This window comes from Trachurus japonicus, chromosome 4, assembly GCF_045865225.1.
Source record: "Trachurus japonicus isolate A0001 chromosome 4, Traja_1.0".
NCBI classification, from domain to species: Eukaryota; Metazoa; Chordata; class Actinopteri; order Carangiformes; family Carangidae; genus Trachurus; species Trachurus japonicus.
Genome location: NC_140910.1, coordinates 24,112,050 through 24,130,024, shown reverse-complemented (window position 1 = coordinate 24,130,024; position 17,975 = coordinate 24,112,050). Strand labels below are relative to the sequence as shown.

Genomic DNA, 17,975 nt, shown 5'->3' with positions numbered 1-17,975 from the left:
CATGATAACCTCTTGTGTTGTGAGCACAGTGATGACCGCAGCTTTCTGAAGGCAGCTGTCACCCCAACGTTCAGTCTCAGGGAAAACGTGCATATTGCCCCTTTAGGAAGCTGTTGCCTTATGTTTGCTGCACAACAACCTGACTTCAGGGTACTTTTTCTCCAGCTTTATTTGCTTGTTCCTGTTGTATGCAACCCATTTTCTCTTGTTGTAAAACAAGCTCTGTTGAATGAATAAAGCATTTAAAATGATAAAGCAACATGCCATGTTAATTAATGCTAATCAATTTTATATAGTTTCCTTGTTGAATTGGCTATTATTTGTATACAAAATAGGTGATTTATCTTATTTTTGTTCGAGTGTAATATCACTGTAACAAAACCAAAAGCAGAGAGTTGGAAAAACAAAATATCTTTATAGACCTCTATAGACTACTGAGTTTTTTTTTCATTGGATTTTGGTTTTTAAATGACTATTAATTTCATATACAGTATATAATAAAACTACCAACTTCATCAAGTAAAAATGTACAACAACAGTACCATTTTAAAAGTCAAAGTTTTGTGCAAAGAGCTCACTGAGGGCATGTGAGGACACAGTCTGATATGGTAATGCAGAAAACCTTCAGTCAGATGTGAAGGCAGAAATATTCATTCATCATATTCATTCAGGTTCAGCTACAAACCTGTCAACACAGAGGCGTGCCATGCTATTCGCGAATGTTACCACAGCCACATTCACCAAAGATAGGTACTTATCCCCAGCCTGTCGTTGCCTGCATTCCTATATGAGGGGCCGTCAGGGACATAATTCAGAATTACCACTCACACACACATGTAAAAGAAAACACATTCACACAGTGGTTGTGTTACCACAGATACTACCAGACATGTGGAAGTGCCAGTAGATTTTTTTTTTTGTAATTACATAGACTAGCACTAGGGGTCGACAGAAGTTACACACTCTAGCTTTAACTCTAACATGGCTTTGGTTGCTTGTTATATGGCCTCTATGTTTTCTCTTTATCAACAAGAACAATCAAAACAATAGGATTTCCCTCAACAACCACAACAGTGCATTTGATTAATTGATTTTTATTATGAAAATTTAAATTGATAAAAAAAATATATACATCACATACACACACATACATCAATTACAAAATAATTGGCGTCACTGCTGGCTTTTCCACCTGAGATTCTGGTCTATTCCCACCTTCCTTCTGTCTCACTTCCTGACAAAGACGGGAGATTGTTAGATTTCTGGGAAATGTTAACATATTCTCCTCTGACAGCTGTGCCTAAGCTTCACTTCACTTCACTTCACAGCCTCTGTTTGGTGTCACTCTCTACAGGGTGTGTTCTGACAGCAGGACTGAGGCAATACGTCATATTTACAAGGAAAAACAAACCTCAGTTCATCTGAATTATCCTTGCAAGACACTGGACTACAGATGATTCTTATGCGTACATCTGCTCCTTTGCATTATTATTAAATCTCATCCTTAATGCCTTTTTCTTTTTTTACAGAAAGAGTAGATTCTTTGGTACCTGAGTATCGATAACTATCTGATTGCCACCCTGAATTGAAGAGATATAAGTAAAGTAAAAATCGTGTGACTATTTTCTCTGTAATTAGTTCCAGGTTGCATCGTTCCCATCAAGGAACTTTATAGGTAAGATGTTAAGAAAATATGAAGCCTCTACAAAATGAAATCTTGAAATAAAGCTATCAGAGAGTGACTGTGGTGCTCGTCTGTACCTCATAGCTGTCCTCTAGGGACTGCATGATGGCCCCCACCACCAGGTTCATCAGCACAAACTGGGCCATCATCACAAAGGTGATGAAGAAAATCGGCGAGGCCCAGGACAGGTAGCTCTGACAGCTGATGGCATCCGGCCGACACTCCCGCAACGTGTCCTGCAGAGACAGAGTGAGATTCAGAGAAGATAATTAGAGAGAAACACTTATATAAACCTGTATTTATCTGTGGGTTGGAGGATGTTTGTGCATCTGTGTGTTAATCTATTTGTTTGTGCGTTTGCGTACGTACTTTCATGATCTCGCTCCAGTTGTCCCCGGTGCACACCTGGTAGAGTGTGAGCAGGGCCATGCCAAAGTGCCTGAAGCTGAAGTGCTGATGTAAACCCAGGCACGGATTATCGCTGCTGCACTCTGATCAACAGACAGCGCACACAATTCAAATCCTTCAGATCTGTGTTTGGACTTAATAGAGAACTGTTTGAAATGTGCAAAGGGTAAAAGGTGGATAGCGTGGAAACATGGGATCTGTGTGTGTGTGTGTGTGTGTGTGCTGACCTAGCTTGCCAAAGAGCTCCACTCCCAAAACAGCATATATGAAGAAGAAGAACATGAAGAGCACACAGATGTTTCCAACCTGGAATTAATAAAAAAAATTTAAAAAGTCATTTATCTCATGCTTGCAATTAAACAACCCGATAGTGTGTGTGTGTGTGTGTGTGTGTGTGTGTGTGTGTGTGTGTGTGTGTGTGTGTGTGTGTGTGTGTGTGTGTGTGTGTGTTTGTGTGTGTACCTGTGACAGCGTCTTCATGACGGTCTTCAAGAGGAGCTGTATTTTTTTTGCCTTTAGCACTGGGGAGAGACACAGGAGCTGTTCACACACTCAGACTCACACATCACACCTCCCAAACCCATACATGTTCAGCTTGTCGTGTGTGCATGTGTGTGCATGTGTGTGTACCCTGTGCTAGTCTTAGTGCTCGGAGGACTCTGAAGATGCTGGGATTGATGATAGCTGCTGCTGCGTTCACATTGTTGAGGACGATGTTGATGACGGAAATCAAGGCCACGGAAACGTCAAGCAGATTCCATCTACACACACACACACACACACACACACACCGTGGTTACTATACTAAACACACAAAAGCAAACTCAGAAGTTAAATTCTCTCAAATTCTAGTGTAGTACATGGCAGCTGTGTATCTTCTGATGCCGAAGGCCGTGAGCTTCAGCAGGATCTCCATGAATAGGAAGCCGGTGAACATGTAGAAGCTTATCTCAATCAGCATCTCCATCCACTGAAAACACAGACAAACAGCAAAAGTTGCAAAAGTTAAACCTCCTCAGCTTACAGTTCAAGGATAACCAGAGATCACAGTTAAAATTGGACTTCAAAGTTCTGATGCAACACAATTAAATCTAATTTTTAAGGTAAAAACTAAACTGAGTTTAAAGAAAGTTTTGAATTTAAGCTCTCTCAATCTTAATCTAGTTTCGTGCAACAGAATTTCAATTTAAACTGGTTTAAAGGTTAAAGCTTGTTGCAGCCACAGTGCGTTTGTGTGAGTGTGTGCATTACCAGAGGTTGGCCATAGTGCTCGAGAGCCATTACGAGGATGCTGAGGAGGACTACGGCGTTCATGGCGTGATCCATGCCGCGGCTTTCACAAATGGAGTGGATGTACCGACGGAAAGGGGAGTATTTGGCGTAATATGGCACCTTCTTGACCCCTGTATTTGTGCACATGAGAAATTCACAATCACTGCTGCTCTATGTTCAACAGTTTAATATCAATAATGCATCACGGGAGCGACTAACCCCCCTTGTCCTTACCTGTGGGTTGGTCTCCCATCGTGTGTTCCCCCTCCTCTGCTTTCCTCTGCCTCTTTTGCCTCTGCTGACACTCTTGGAAGGTGTCCACCATCACACCGATGAACATGTCAAGGAGGAAGAAACTGAGGATCATGAAGCTGATGAAAAACAGCACCATCCACCTGTTGTGGTCTCTCACAGGCTAAACAAAGGAAGAGGAGAAGAGGCCAGATGAAAATCACAAGACTGATTTCTAAGGCGGAGTATAATGTGATGTGGGAATAGCAGGTGTGACCTGTCCTATCATTAGATCACCACACAGTACCTGTCGATCCACCCCCACAGCATCCACCCCATCGTGCATGAGGGTGACCCAGCCGTCCTTCGAGTACATCACAAACAGGGTCAGCAGAGCCTGGACAGGAACAGACAGACAGACAAATAACAGTTTTGTCAACACGGTGAGTTTGCAGTTTACAAATTCATCAAAATTCATTCATTATATGTCACTGAGAGAGTCCAGCGCTGTTCACTTCTCTGTGTTTGTTACTGTAACATTAGAGCATGCTCATAGGTTTAGTTTATTTGCATCTGGATCCATGCCTGCTTCATGGTACCTACACTGGGTGGTGTGCTCCTGCTGATTGGATTGGGGGAATATCTGACCTGTTTTTAAATGTGTCATTTATGTGCGTCACCTGAGGCAGATTGTCAAAGTTGTACGTCTTTCTCTCCCAGCTATAGCCAGCCGTCAGGCACTCGTTCCTGTGGGTGACGTTATCGATGGCCTCGCCCACACAATGGTACCACTTCCCCTTAAACAGCTGCAGATAAAGCAGATGGTTTATGAAGAACAGAGACATTATTCTCAATAGATAAAGGCCATTTTAATGGCTTCATTGTCAGTTTGGGTAAAAGAAATATTCCATATTCGGTAACCCTTCAATTTACAGGCCCTAATTACATGATAATGTCAAGAAATAGCTAAGAAATAACAAGTAATTGCGTCATACTGTCTCGAAATAGTCTAGAAATAATGGTCAATTTCATAGTAATGTCAAAAAAGATAGCCAAGAAATAACAATTGATTGCGTAGAAATAGCCCAGAAATAACGGTCAAGGACTTGGTGGAGAGAAAAAGTCTGGCCTTTCCCAAAAAATTCAAAGCATGAAAAGCATGAGTAATCTTTTGCCTTTATGAAAAACATGACATTACCATGAAATTGGCCATTATTTCTAGGCTATTTCTTGACATTACTAGGCAATTACTTGTTATTTCTTGACATTGACATGTAATTATCATGTAATTGCCTGCCTGTAAATTAAAGGGCTACCAAATATTCTGCATGAGTGTGCGTGTGCCAACCTACCTGCACTCCCAGGATGCCATAGAAAAAGAAAAAGGTGCAGCAAATAAGGACGATGTTCCCCAGTGGTTTGATGGAGGCTACCAGCGCCTCCACGGCCAGCTTCAGTTTCTGGGCTCGCTTGATCAACCTGGAGGACACACAGACGTTTGTTTTCTGCACACACACTAAAGCAGGAATTCAGATTGGATCTTCACACATGGGTTTGGGCACATGACATAAATAAATGATGCACCTCAGAGGGCGGAAGGCTCGCAGCAGACGCAACACTTTGAAGATGCCCAGGTTGTTGGTTTTACTGGGGCTGCTCAGTGAGACGAAGATGCTGACCAACGACAAAATCACCAGCGTGCCATCCACGCTGTTCCAGGCGGAGTGGCAGTAGCTGTCCTTCCCGTACAGCAGGCCGAGAGCTACGACCTGGTGTGAGAGCAACACCACATCAACACGCTTAAACTTAAAATATTATTTAGCAGAACATCTCTGGAAATCAGCTGGAAATAAGATCAATTAAGATGAAAAAAGTTCTAAAAACCCAGTCTGGGTTGATCAGCTGGGGTCAGAAAGGTCATTCAACAGCTCCAGTGACATTTCACTCTCACCACAGAGCACTGCAGGTAAAACAAAACAAACACACTGGGGTTTACCTTGAAAATCATCTCCACCAGGAAGACGGCAGAGAAGACGTAGTTGGATGTCGTCAGGATCCAACGCTCCTGGAGGGCAGAGGAGATTTATTTATTTATTTGTTTATTTCGGGCATGTCAATTAAATCATCATCATCACACTTCATCTTAGTTCAAATAATACAATACACATGGCCGAAAGGGAAAGCGGGAGAAGCAAAAGCTTATCTAGTCCCGCCCCCATTACCCACAGAATAAAATCTTTATCGTAATCTTTTCTTTTCTTTTACTTATAACATTTTGACAGAGATGCATTATGATAGATGCTAATGAGTGTCTGTGAGTGGATTGGCTTGAGTGTGTGTGTGTGTGTGTGTGTGTGTGTGCGCGCGCGCGCTGGCTGTCAACACACCCACACAGGTCATGCATGTGTGTCTCACCGTGCTGCCTTTTTTTATGTCAGGCCTCTCCATGGCGATGGCAACACAGCTCAGGATGATGAAGAGAAGGATGACATAGTCAAACAACTTGTGGGAGATTAGACGCTGGCACAAGATGCGGAACCTGAAGCCAAACACAAACACGCATGTGAAGTTTTTCTTGAGCTGCAGAGCTCTCAGGGCCACCGTAGTTTGAGCTTTCAGGTTCAGACCTACCTGTTCTTTGGAGAGAACACAAACAAGGACCAGTCTATGTGTCCCCGGCACCAGCCCAGCGCTCTGTGGATGATGCTCAGAGAGGTCTGCACAGGTGAACAGGTGCACATGAGTCAACGGGAACCAACACCAGCAAAATGTTGCTTTAAATAAACACAAAGTCTTTTAGGCCAAAGATCCCAAAATGCTGATCTTTCTGAGGAACTCACGTCTCTGGTCTGCGGAGGTGTGGTGTCGGTGCCACTGCCGGCTCCAGATGTTGAGGCACCCTGAGACAACACAACATGAAGATAAGTTGAGCAAAGGTGTCAGCTGCAATGTGGATATATTTAGGGAAACACTAGAAGAATTTACATCTGGTCCGTGGGCGATCTCAAATGTCTCGCCGGGTGGAGAAGAGCTTCCGTCACTGCCCTCATCTGGACCATGCTGAAACAAAGAGAGTGCAACATAAATGTTGGGTGTGATATTCAATAGCTCATAAGATGTCGCCCTCTTGCAGAGCAGAGGTAGTCTCACCTCAGTCTGGAAGCTCTTGACCACGATGCCCACCATGACGTTGAGGAGGACATGTTTTCCGACTATGATGATCAGGAAGACATAGAGAACCGCCCACAAGGAGGTTGTAGCTATGGCGTCATAGAGCACCAGGTTCCAGTCCTCCTCGGTCAGGACCTGGATCGATTGGTTCAGATAGAAGAGAACAAGACAGACAGATTCATGCAGAGACGGCATGCTGATGATGATGGAGTTTGGCTCAGATTAGGATGTCAAACACTGACCTGGAACACAGTGACCATGGACCAGTGGAAGGAGTCAAAGTTCATGCGGCTGGTGATGGTTTGCCCGTCCTGAGTCTTGAACTGGAACTTCCCTCCAAACAGAGCCCTGCCCACCACGCTGCAAAGAGACCGTCACATGTTACTACAGCATTGTCATGGGACAGGCGTCCACCAACAACAACAACAACAAAAAATTAGTCTGCGCATACCTGAAAATGATGACGACATAAAGCATCAGCTTGTAGACCTTGCTCCCCTCCCTCATCGTGTTGGTCAGCACGAGCAGCTGTCGCTTCAGGTGCGGCATGAAGTGAAGCAGCCGCACAAACCGCAGCAGACGCAACATGCGCAGCATGGACAGCCTGCCAAACGATTTGCTGCTGATCTCCAAGAAGCTAAAAAATCACAAGAAGGGGAGGGGGGGGCGAAATTTGATTGATTGATCGATTGGCTGAAGATGTTTATTTATTTATTATTATTTATTTATGTATTTATTATCTTCTTCTCTTGTTTTGTTCTCTTTTGTCACAATTTATCTCTTAATTAACTCTCAACTTTTTTTGGCTGCTGTGTTGGGGTGTTGTGTTTTTCTTGTCTTGTGCTGTGTTATGTGTCTTTATGTTTGTCACTTGTATTGCACAATAAAAAAAATAAAAATCACAAGAAAGAAAATAAAGCACATTTAAATTTCACCGGAAGCACCATTGCTCAGCTCTAGGTGATGTCCCTTGTGCACAGCTATCTTCAAACCAACAGTCAACAAACATGCTTGAGTCCTAAACCTCGTTGTAACAGTGTAACCAGTGTAACCACTATACCAGTCTAATACTGTATACAGTAGATAAGACTTTAAATCTCAAATGGAGTTCACTGTCAACTTCATTTGTAATCTGTCTGATTTACATTTTTACACCCTGTATCCATGAGTTTTAACTCTACCTGACAACGACGATGATGAAGTCGAGGATGTTGTTGGGGCACCTGAAGTATCCCCACTTGAGGGCCAGCAGCTTTATGCACAGCTCCAGAGCGAATATAACGGCAAAGACAATGTTGCTGATGTTCAGCATCTCTGCCACCCGCTGAGGCTGTAGAGAGAGAACGTAGACAATCAACATGAAATAAGCAGGAAAGAAAAAAAAACATAAAACCCTGTCTTTTGTTGTTGATGAGACAGAGCTGCTCCTCACCTGTCCATGGTGCTCGATGGCCATGGTGAGGACACTGAGGAAGACGGCGAACATGATCACCCGCTCAAACCACCTGCTGCTGATCAACCGCTCGAACGCTCTCTCGAGTGGACTGAGGATTTCATCCTGGGAGACAGATGGAGTCGGGGAGTGAGTCAAAGCAGCTGCCATTGCTGAAAAAAACCAAAACATGTCGACCAGTCTCACCAGTACACCTGCGGTGCCATGCTTGCTGCGCTTCGGGTGCACCCTGTTCTGACATCTGTTGGTAGAAGGACATGATATGAAATTGTTCAGGCAGCCAGGAGACATAAATGCACACTGCATATCTGAGCTGCAGTTGGACACAAAGACACTCGACACTGTCCGACCTGATGGCGGCCGCCCACAGCCAGCGGAAGAAGCGGATGCACAGCAGCACGATGGGGTTGGTTTTCTGCACTTTCCTTGGCCTGGTCATGCTCTTGGAGAACTGCGTGGCGATGACGACGGCGCACACGTTCATGATGATGATGGCGCCCATCTGGGTGGGAAGGTGAAGCACCCCGACATGAGCACAAAGGGACAAACTGAAATACAACATCACCGACCCAAAACAAGTTGCTTCTTACAATGGTGACGAGCAAGAAGAATATGAAGCTCCCAAACGAATAGGCGTTCATGACTTGGAACATGATGTCCACCCAGCCCTCCAGTGTGACAGCCTGCAGGAGGAGAGGACATGACAGGACTAATGATTGGTTCTCCAAGCCAGAGGAAAACCAGGGTGATGATAAAGCATTGATGGATGGATGATGGAGGAAGGAAAGAGCAAGTGCTCTCTCACCTGGAAGATGGTGATCATGGCGAACCCGACGTTGTCGAAGCTGATGGCTCCCTTGTAGGGGTTGTGGTCCCCCGGGCGACAGACGTTGTAATACACGTTCCAGTTCACACAGCCATCGGAGGCCAAGCCGCTGTGCGGAGGAGCCGCCGTGCACGTCTGCCCGTCCTGGACAAAAGGCGGCACGTCGTGGCAGTGGCGCAGCCCCACTTGGTCACGCGAGCAAATGAATGCGTCTACTTTGTCATTGTTATTCTCTGGCACAAAGTATGGACTCAGGGATACGCTGTGATTTATGGACAGGGAAAGTGTGAACATCTTTAGGAATATCACACAGCACACATAACGTTTAAGGCCAAAAATAACCTACTGAGTGGAAATATCCAAAATTAGAGACGGAGGTTTTTATTTGAATTTGCTTGCCTTCTTCTACATGTTAAAGGCAGAGCGATATGTTAAATATCACATTATTGTGTTTATATTGTTTCTCTAATAACCACTATAAAAGCAAATTAAGATCTGAAATTATTAGCAAATTAATCATTTAGTCCAGTGGAAGAATATTCACTAAAATTAAGTCGGTAGATTCAAGAAAAGTCGAAGCAATTTTCTAGAAGTAAATGAATAATAGGTAAGCTGACAAGTTATTTTTGATCATTTGTCGTTGTTCTGAATACCTAGAGAGGTTCCTTACTTGCCAGGGATGTCAACTCCAAGGAAGCAGCGGTTGCGCAGCATCCCCTTCCACAGCTGGACTCCCACCACGCCAAAGACAACCAGGTAGACGAGGTACATAACGAGGACGTTTGAGAGCATCGGGAGAACGTCCATCAGAGTCACCACCAGGTCCTGCATATCTGCACGGGACACAGGAGGACTCCATGAGCAACGATCACTCTGACAAAACTTCACAGAGACACACATGCACCGAGGACACATGCTTTCATATTTAAGCAATATATCACGACAGGCCGTGGTATATGCTCATTATACCACGGCTAAGGGGCGTTCTTCGGCCCGACACGAAGTAGAGACAGTGAGCATGTTGTTGCATTCAGTCATCACACTTTCTTTTCTTTTTTTTTCAAATATCAACAAATATAGATGCACATAGATACAAAAGAATGCAAACTAATGTATGCCCAAGATTCTTACAAGAGCAAAATAAAGGTGAAAATGTTTCAGATAATTGTACAAACTATATCTCAAGAGGAAGAAGAGTATAGGTACAAGTTATTGTCTTTTTGTAATGTTCATTATTAGTAGACAAGAAGTAACAAAAGCAGCACTGATGGATGTTGATGGACTGTAGGTGATGATACTTCAAATGTTGAACTGAAAAATAAAAAATACTTTTAACTTTACATTTTTAAGCACTTAATCTATTTCTAATGATTTCTCAGCCACAGTACATATAAAACGGCTGGGATTAATACGTTTTGGGATGTTACAGAGCACCACTCACCTGGGACTCTGGTGACAAGCCGCATTAGCCTGAGCACAAAACGCAAGTGAAGTTGGACGCCACAGAAGGCCAGGAAATAATCCAGCACCCTGCAGGGACAGTTGCAGACAAAAATACACATACACACACATTTTAAGAGTGAATATATAAAGTCATAAAAACATTTAAACAGTTTAAAAGCCAATAAGTTCATGACTAAACACGAGAAATGGTTATAAAGCCAAAGCAGGGACAAGAGATTTGTGGGGTACTGACTCTCCACAGTAGAGGAGGCAGTCCAACTTGTTCCAGTTCTGGCTCAGGTAGCTTCCCTCATAGCCGTAGAGCCCGAACGCCAACACCTCGATGGCCTTCTCCATGAGGAAGAAGGCCATGCTAAAATGATCCAGTATCTGACCACAAAAATATATATGGTTAAACATGCAGGAGAGACAAGAATACAACATTGCAATATCCTTGTAAGTGCAACAATACAGACGGACATTTTCAATTTAGAATAAGCAAGCACATGCAGAAACAAACGCTGTGTTGGACTGTGTGGTGAGTAAAAGAGTTGTTCAAACAGTGAATGTGGATTTCTGACCTGTAAGTTAGTCATGTCCTCATGAGGGTTGTACATGCCCAAGAACACGCAGTTGACGAGGATGACGACGAGTGACATATTATCCAGCCACGTGGAGGAAGTAAGTTAAGGTTGAGCACATAGACTACACATATTCATTGGATCATACAGTTCACAAGGAGATGGAGCGTTATTAGTATAAACACTAAATAATGCTTGAATTGATAAAGTATTAGGTTGGAGAGAAAAACACATTCAGATAAACTGAAACACACACATAGTGGTAGTATTACACACATTAGACAAGGTTGTGGTCACAGCAGTATAAGGATATAAGTCACAAGTCAAAGTGAGGAACCACCTCCGGGGGAATGCAGTTTGGCTGAGTCTGAGGACAACTGGGGCCAGGTCCGGGTAGGGGAGCTGCTCCGCTTCCATTCTTCCATCGACATCAATAGGGACGCTGACCTCCAGCTGCCTCCTCCTGTCTCCATCAAAGTCAGCCATGATGGTGCACAGGCGAAGTCTGGAGAAGACAAGAAACAAACAGGTGGTGGATAATCGTCATCAACTCACTGGGATGTTGTTGTCTGTGAAATATAAAATATTAGTGCTATTACCCTGGGCTACATCTCACAGTAGTCCAGTCTGCATAATTTGATTCCAGTGGGTGTTTTCAATCATGGTATTATATTACTACTGTATGATTTATTTATTTTTTTATTTATTTATTTATTTTTTACATATTACTTAGAATAAAAGTTTTAAAACTGCAAAAACTAAATAAATCTTTAACTGCATTGAAGAAGTGACAGGAGTAAAAGTACTTTTAGGATTATAAGAAGATTACACTAATGACTGTTCTGCTAATTTGTACAATGTTAGATAACAGTGCACTGCATCATCATGTTCTATAAAAGCATCTTATATTGTATCTAAAGTAAAGATTAGTCCATTAGTCTAAATATGCACTGACACTCTTAACAATTGAAGTTCCTAATGGAAAAATAAAGTTCTTTGAAGTTGAAGTTGAAGTAAGTTATGTTTCCACTGGCATGTATTGTCTGTTTAATTATTCATTTATTAATGTGGTTATGTAGGAAATTAATCATAATTTTAATTAGTACTGTCAGTACAATTAAAAACACAGTTAAGAGCAGATCATTGTAAGTGCGTTACTTAGTTGAGTTTTTTTGTTTTTTGTTTTTTGTGGCTGTGTCTCACACTCAGGTTAGAAATTAATAAAGGGGAACTATGCAGGATTTGTAGTTTAACTATGCTACTTTTTTTTTTTTTTTTTTTTTTTACCTTAATTAAACCGCTTTGGAGCAATTGTGATGGTTTAATAAATGGCTTGTTATGAAGGAGAATGGAGGCTCTCTGCCTTCCATGTGCATGTCATTTATTGCGTCTCTGGGCTGAACACCAACTTTGCAAGATCGGCGCAACACAACCACGCCCCGTCTCTTGTTTGTGACAGATTTAACTACACATATAATAGCCTACACGTCGTAACATCGTATAACGTTATCTACTACTCTCTGATTTCTCGCCAGCTTTGTTGTAGCTAAACAAATGCACATGGTCGGGAGGAGGGTTAACAAAACGACCGGACCGGCATAGAAGCAGAGCTGCTGCTCGACATGTCATCCCGTCTCCTGTCCTGTCCCGTCTATTGTTAAATATATAGGCCTACAGGCTATAGAGGCCTATTCATAGGTGAACCCATTGGACCGCACGGCTACATCAATATTGAAAAAAACGAGAAAGGAACTTACCAGAATAAAAGCCGTATCATGAATTCAGTCCGGAATAAAAAAATAAATCCTAAATTAAAATTTTTTAAAAAAAAGGTCAGTCGCCGATCTTCAAAGACCGAAAATTGTCGATTAATATCAAAAGATATGCAGGTGTTGTGCTCGAGTATTTGTTTCTCGAGAAAAGCAGACAAATATTTGAGTGTCAACATAATCACACTCTGGAATTCTGTAGGCGAATTTAAATTCAAACAACATCGTCACCATTTTATCTGTTGTTATGTTTTGAATTGTTCTGGTTCTTGTTCTTGTTGCAACTATGGTAACAACTGTGGATCTAGAATGATACTTTGACCCCCTGACCTTTCATCATTCTAATAATCAGATAGGCCACTTTGATCTGCAAAACTAATAATATTCCCACGTGAGCATGATCATTTAAAACATACATCTACTGAAAAGACTTTCACCTATTCCTTACACCTTTTTCATATCATTTTTATGTTTTCGACTTTTCTCCCTTTTAATTTGAAATTCATTTTTATGTAGCCTATGCTAATTTGCATAGATATAGAAACGTTTCTATGCTAATTTGCTCCTCTTCATTATTGCTTCAAGTATTCAAGCATTTTGTGTATGAAAGGTATGGCTACTGACAAAAAGTTATTAAAAATAAATGAAATTATTGTTTGCATGAGAATCAAAGTTATTTTAATGTGACAGAGCATCAGATCTGAAAATTGAGCATTGCAGTTAATTGGTACTAACTCAAATTAATCTCAGATCTTTATCAACAGATGGCTTTTTCTTTGTTGTCCTTAAAAGAGACATTGCTCATAATTTCCATAATTTTTAGTGCTTTCAGGAAAGTTACAGAAAAATATGTAAAAAAACAAAAAACAAAAACAATCTTTGATTAAGAAGGCCAGCTCTATCCTGGGATGGGACAATGATGGCCAAGCTGTCATCTCTGATGGACAACGCCTCCCACTCCATCAGTGACTGAATTCACAGGTCCTTCCTTCCTCCCTGCAGCTGTCATCAGACTCTACAACAAGAGCTGTTCTCATTTAATAACTGCATATTAATGCAGATCAGCCACTAGAGAGGTAGTCTACCTGTACCTCTGCCAGGAGTCAACGTACACACCTTTTTTAATGAAATGAAAGGTGGCACCTGATTTGTTTATCACAATTAACATAATTAAGAGACTGAATAACCCTTTTCCACTCTGTCCCTGGTGAAGAGACCAGTTTGCCCATCAATGAAATGGATTTGACATCCTCTAAATGCATTTGTGAAGCAGCTGACTTGAAAACATAATCACCTTTAGAAGCTCAAAACTTTAAAAATGCTTGGATTAAATTGTGAATTTGACAGAGATTATTAGGATTTACTTGAGATGACAGAACCAGGGACCTGGTAAAGCAGTGAAGCAATAATAACTGTGTTGTAATCAAACAACTTTTGTTACTCCTTTGTTCCTTTAAATGATTTGATTATCTAGCAGGCTTATCAGTGTTTTGTAAATTTAGGGTGCTGTGGAACTGGTTTAGGACCAGCATGCACCTGTGTGCATCACATAAGAGTCAGTAGTAGACCTGATGTCTGTATTCCTCGGTTTACTTTCTTGTTTTGTCACAAAGGTTTTGTTCAGACAGTGTTTACTTTGACCGTGTCAACCAGATGCATGCAGTGCACCACTGTCCTTTTGGTTTTTAGGCTGGACTCCAATTTGTTTGAGTGGCAAACATATGAAAATCAACCCTAACTAGACACACTAATTGTAGACCATACTTTCAGTTTCTGTTTTTTGGAAAGTGAATCAGGTGTTGCAGCAGTGTTTGTATTTTTGATGCCAACAGGTCACTCCCCATGCATGTACTTTCATTCAGCCACAGCATCCCGAGGTGCCAGGTGTGTGTAGAGCTCAGTCAGGTAAGATTTCACATCTTTATTCAAACAGTTCAATGAAATCGGACATGTTGAAAAGGAAAAGGGTTATGCATCCAGACCAGAGTTAGACGAGTCCTTCTCATTATTTCTGAATGTTGCCTCTGTTTTGGGAGCGTACTCTGTGACCTGACAGCTAAAGTACTCAACAGTGTTAAGACTTGATGCTTTTAAAGCAGAGGTGTGGACTGGAGTCACACATTTGACGCCTTCAATTCAGACTTGACTTGGGAAAATCAAGAATGACTCATGACTTCATCCTGCTGACTCGGAACAACTTAATTTCAAATATATGCAATTAACTATTTTGTGCAAGTCCCTGATGTATTAGAAAATGTAGCCTTGCTTTCAGTAGCAAATGTGACATCTGGGAATCCCAGGTCCACCCTGAACCACTCAAATAGTCAATCATGCTGCATGTGATAACAGTTCATGAGTCATTCTTTTCAGAGTATCAAAAAACAAAAAACAATCCAGTAGGCTATTTTTTGAAAAATACACTTGATGTTCTAGTATGCATGTAGTATATCCCCTTGATGTGCTAAATTCATGACTTGCCAAGTTTAAGTTCCAATGACTCTTTAGTATTTTGTGAAGGCAGCGACGCCCTGTGCAGAGTAAATAAAACAGAGCTTGTGAGCTCGAAGATGATACGTTGGAGAACTAAAGTTATAGCCTTCGCAAACAAAGAGTAAAGGTTGTTAACAAAACAATATGGATGTGAATACGAATACCAATATGAATACAAATTACTTTCCCCACAGGGAACTTAATTTGCCTGTCAGCTAATCAGCATTTGCGGAAGAATCAAAAAGCCCGTTGGCTATAGGTACAAAGAACCCTCTATATGTCTCTGTCCTGCAGCAAAGAGAGGGTGGCAGCTGTGCAGGAAATGTGGTGCATAAAAATAGCATGAAAAGAAAATCAGAAGTACTTATCTGATGTCTTTAGCCTTCATTTTCCATTGAGTCTGTGAATCCTTGAGAGCTCAGGTGTATGACAGCAATGTCTGTCTTCTGCCTTTTGCACTGCAGGTGGTAAAGTGTTGAGGTTAGTGTCACAGTGTTACATCAAAACATAATTGTGTTATTGCCAAACTGGAGGTTGTTGTAGTACATAGACTTAAATGCAAAGATGCAATCTATTAGAAAAAACAAATGCACTTACTTTTTTTTCCAGGTTTTGCAAAAAGGTGCTCAGTGGCCTTCCAAAATAAGAGCTTTCTGTTATGATGTCATTTTAACAATCTCTTTACCAGCTGTTGTTTTTTGTTTTTTATCATTCACAGACTGTGACTTAACTTAAACATACAATGGCATATCCAATGGTTGTTCAACAACCAATGGCAACGCCACAGTTGCAACAGCCGACAGACACTCTGACTGACTGGAACAGTGGACTCTTTGACTGTTTTGAGAATGCGAGTACATGTAAGGATCAAAACCACTTATTTGTCAAACTTGATAAAATTCAATAGTAAATTATTTGAGAGAGCTGGTCCCACTCTTAAACCTCTCTGTTAAACCTCTCTGTGTGTGTTTTAGGCTGCTACGGTTTCTGGTGCTGCCCTTGCCTCGCCTGCACAGTTTCAGGTAGATTTGGAGAGAACAATTGCCTCCCACTGTGTGACGTGTGCAGTCCAGCTATAATGGCCGCCTGTGGGATACCAATGTTTGCTCCTCCTGCATCTGTGAGTCTACGGGCGGCCCTCAGAAACAGATACAAAATTAAGGTATGATGCATATAATAGCTGATGGGACAGTGAATCTTACATGACACGTTGGATAAAAGTTAATTAATGAGTGTCAAACTTTACATGTCTCAATTCTCCTGACCGCTGCAGGGTTCTGTCTGTAAGGACATCGCAGCCTCCTGCTTCTGTGTGTGGTGTGTGTGGTGTCAGATGCATCGAGAGTTGAAAGATCGCAAAAAAAAGCCCACCGTCATTGTCAACGTGCAGTCTGCTCCAATGATGATGCCCACTATGGTACAAGCTCCGCCTGTTGTGATTGGCCAACCACAAGTCGTCGTGAATTCATACTGAGATTTGTCTTGTCTTGCTGCTGATTTATTTTGTTGCACCTTGTATTTAACAATAATGTAGTAATTTCATAATGTTTTCTGCAGCAACACAGTGAGCTTTCAATTCTTTTCTGTTTCTCAATCATTTTCAATATAAACTAATTACAGTAATCAACAATATGATTGGTTATAATATACTACACTATACTGAAAATGATCATTTTGAGATAATGTTATTAATTTTGATCCCAGTTAATATAAATAAAAAGAATTTGACAATCAGAGGACCAGATGTTTAAGAAAACTTTTACATATCTAGGCATTGAAGTCCATTCAAATTTAGATTCTCTCGCTTACTGTAATTATATGAACATTTTAAAGAAAATAGAGGCAGATCTCCAAAGATGGTCCAAATATAATACACCATGTTCACTTCAGGCATGTATTTCTATTATAAAGATGGACATCCTACCCGGTATACTTTTTTTTTTCTTCAATGATCCCCATCCCCGCCCCTCCTAAGTATTGGGAAAGAATCAATTCTATAATATCAAAATTTATATGGAAAGGGAAACAACCAAGAGTTAAGCTCTCCACCATACAACGTGACAGAACTGCTGGTGGACTATCTGTTCCTAACTTTAGACTTTATGCATTGGCGTTTTCTCTTAGACCACTTTCTGTATGGTTCGACCCTCATGTACAAGTATGTTGGAGGGAGATCGAAGAGCAATTAGTCCACCCTTACAGACTTCAGGACGTAGTATATTCTGCAATCTCCTCTAAACAGGCCAAAGTAATTTTTGGTCCCATTATATCTCATCTGTTAATCAGCTGGAAATCTGCATTGAAGATTACCAAAACAACCACTAGGTGGCACCAGCATTCTCCAATTTTTCACAATCATTCATTACTATCAAATTCTCGTCCTTTTGTATTTCTTACGTGGTCAGAAAGAGGAGTACATACACTTAAAGATGTTTGTAACAGTGAAGGTTTGCGGACCTTTCAAGACCTCAAACAGCAGTACAATTTACCTGGAACTTCTTTTTTCTTTTATTTGAGATTAAGATCCTCAATGAAAGCATACGGGATACCCTGGAATAGCAAATTTGAAACACTACCCATACATTCCATTATAGCTAAGAAAAACATTGGTCTGGTTTCATCTTTATATAAATGTTTCTTGATGTAA

The 17,975-nt window shown here is 41.4% G+C and overlaps 2 protein-coding genes across 2 annotated transcripts; one reads left to right on the top strand and one right to left on the bottom strand.

The window, feature by feature from the left end:
* Positions 1–1,731: 1,731 nt before the first annotated feature.
* LOC146989011 (voltage-dependent T-type calcium channel subunit alpha-1I-like) lies at positions 1,732–11,555 on the bottom strand. The gene is made up of 31 exons (XM_085775288.1): positions 11,410–11,555; positions 11,070–11,169; positions 10,742–10,878; positions 10,487–10,575; positions 9,716–9,878; positions 9,025–9,307; positions 8,810–8,902; positions 8,570–8,721; positions 8,406–8,460; positions 8,199–8,324; positions 7,948–8,096; positions 7,218–7,403; positions 7,009–7,126; positions 6,746–6,901; positions 6,581–6,655; positions 6,436–6,495; positions 6,227–6,312; positions 6,011–6,134; positions 5,592–5,660; positions 5,180–5,364; positions 4,948–5,074; positions 4,276–4,401; positions 3,903–3,992; positions 3,599–3,779; positions 3,344–3,495; positions 2,953–3,062; positions 2,723–2,853; positions 2,555–2,613; positions 2,320–2,398; positions 2,054–2,175; positions 1,732–1,920 (listed from the first exon to the last, which is right to left on the bottom strand). Exons 1-31 carry the CDS (start codon positions 11,553–11,555, stop codon positions 1,732–1,734), a joined length of 3,918 nt encoding a protein of 1,305 aa, XP_085631414.1.
* Positions 11,556–14,700: 3,145 nt separating this feature from the next.
* On the top strand, positions 14,701–16,813 carry LOC146989010 (cornifelin-like). Its single transcript, XM_085774870.1, has 4 exons — positions 14,701–14,743; positions 16,047–16,188; positions 16,303–16,490; positions 16,602–16,813. The coding sequence occupies exons 2-4, from the start codon at positions 16,071–16,073 to the stop codon at positions 16,800–16,802; spliced, it is 507 nt and encodes a 168-aa protein (XP_085630996.1). The 5' UTR covers positions 14,701–14,743; positions 16,047–16,070; the 3' UTR covers positions 16,803–16,813.
* The last annotated feature ends 1,162 nt before the right edge of the window (positions 16,814–17,975 follow it).

Bases quoted from the DNA above. Each gene is read 5' to 3' on its own strand.
- LOC146989011 (XM_085775288.1), bottom strand. From the start codon at position 11,555: ATGGCTGACTTTGATGGAGACAGGAGGAGGCAGCTGGAGGTCAGCGTC. The intron at 10,879-11,069 runs GTCAGAAATCCA...TTTTGTGGTCAG, and splicing joins AGGACATGACTAACTTACAG to ATACTGGATCATTTTAGCAT. The intron at 6,902-7,008 runs GTCAGTGTTTGA...CAATCGATCCAG, and splicing joins CCATGGTCACTGTGTTCCAG to GTCCTGACCGAGGAGGACTG.
- LOC146989010 (XM_085774870.1), top strand. From the start codon at position 16,071: ATGGCATATCCAATGGTTGTTCAACAACCAATGGCAACGCCACAGTTG. The intron at 16,189-16,302 runs GTAAGGATCAAA...TGTGTGTTTTAG, and splicing joins TTTTGAGAATGCGAGTACAT to GCTGCTACGGTTTCTGGTGC. The intron at 16,491-16,601 runs GTATGATGCATA...TGACCGCTGCAG, and splicing joins GAAACAGATACAAAATTAAG to GGTTCTGTCTGTAAGGACAT.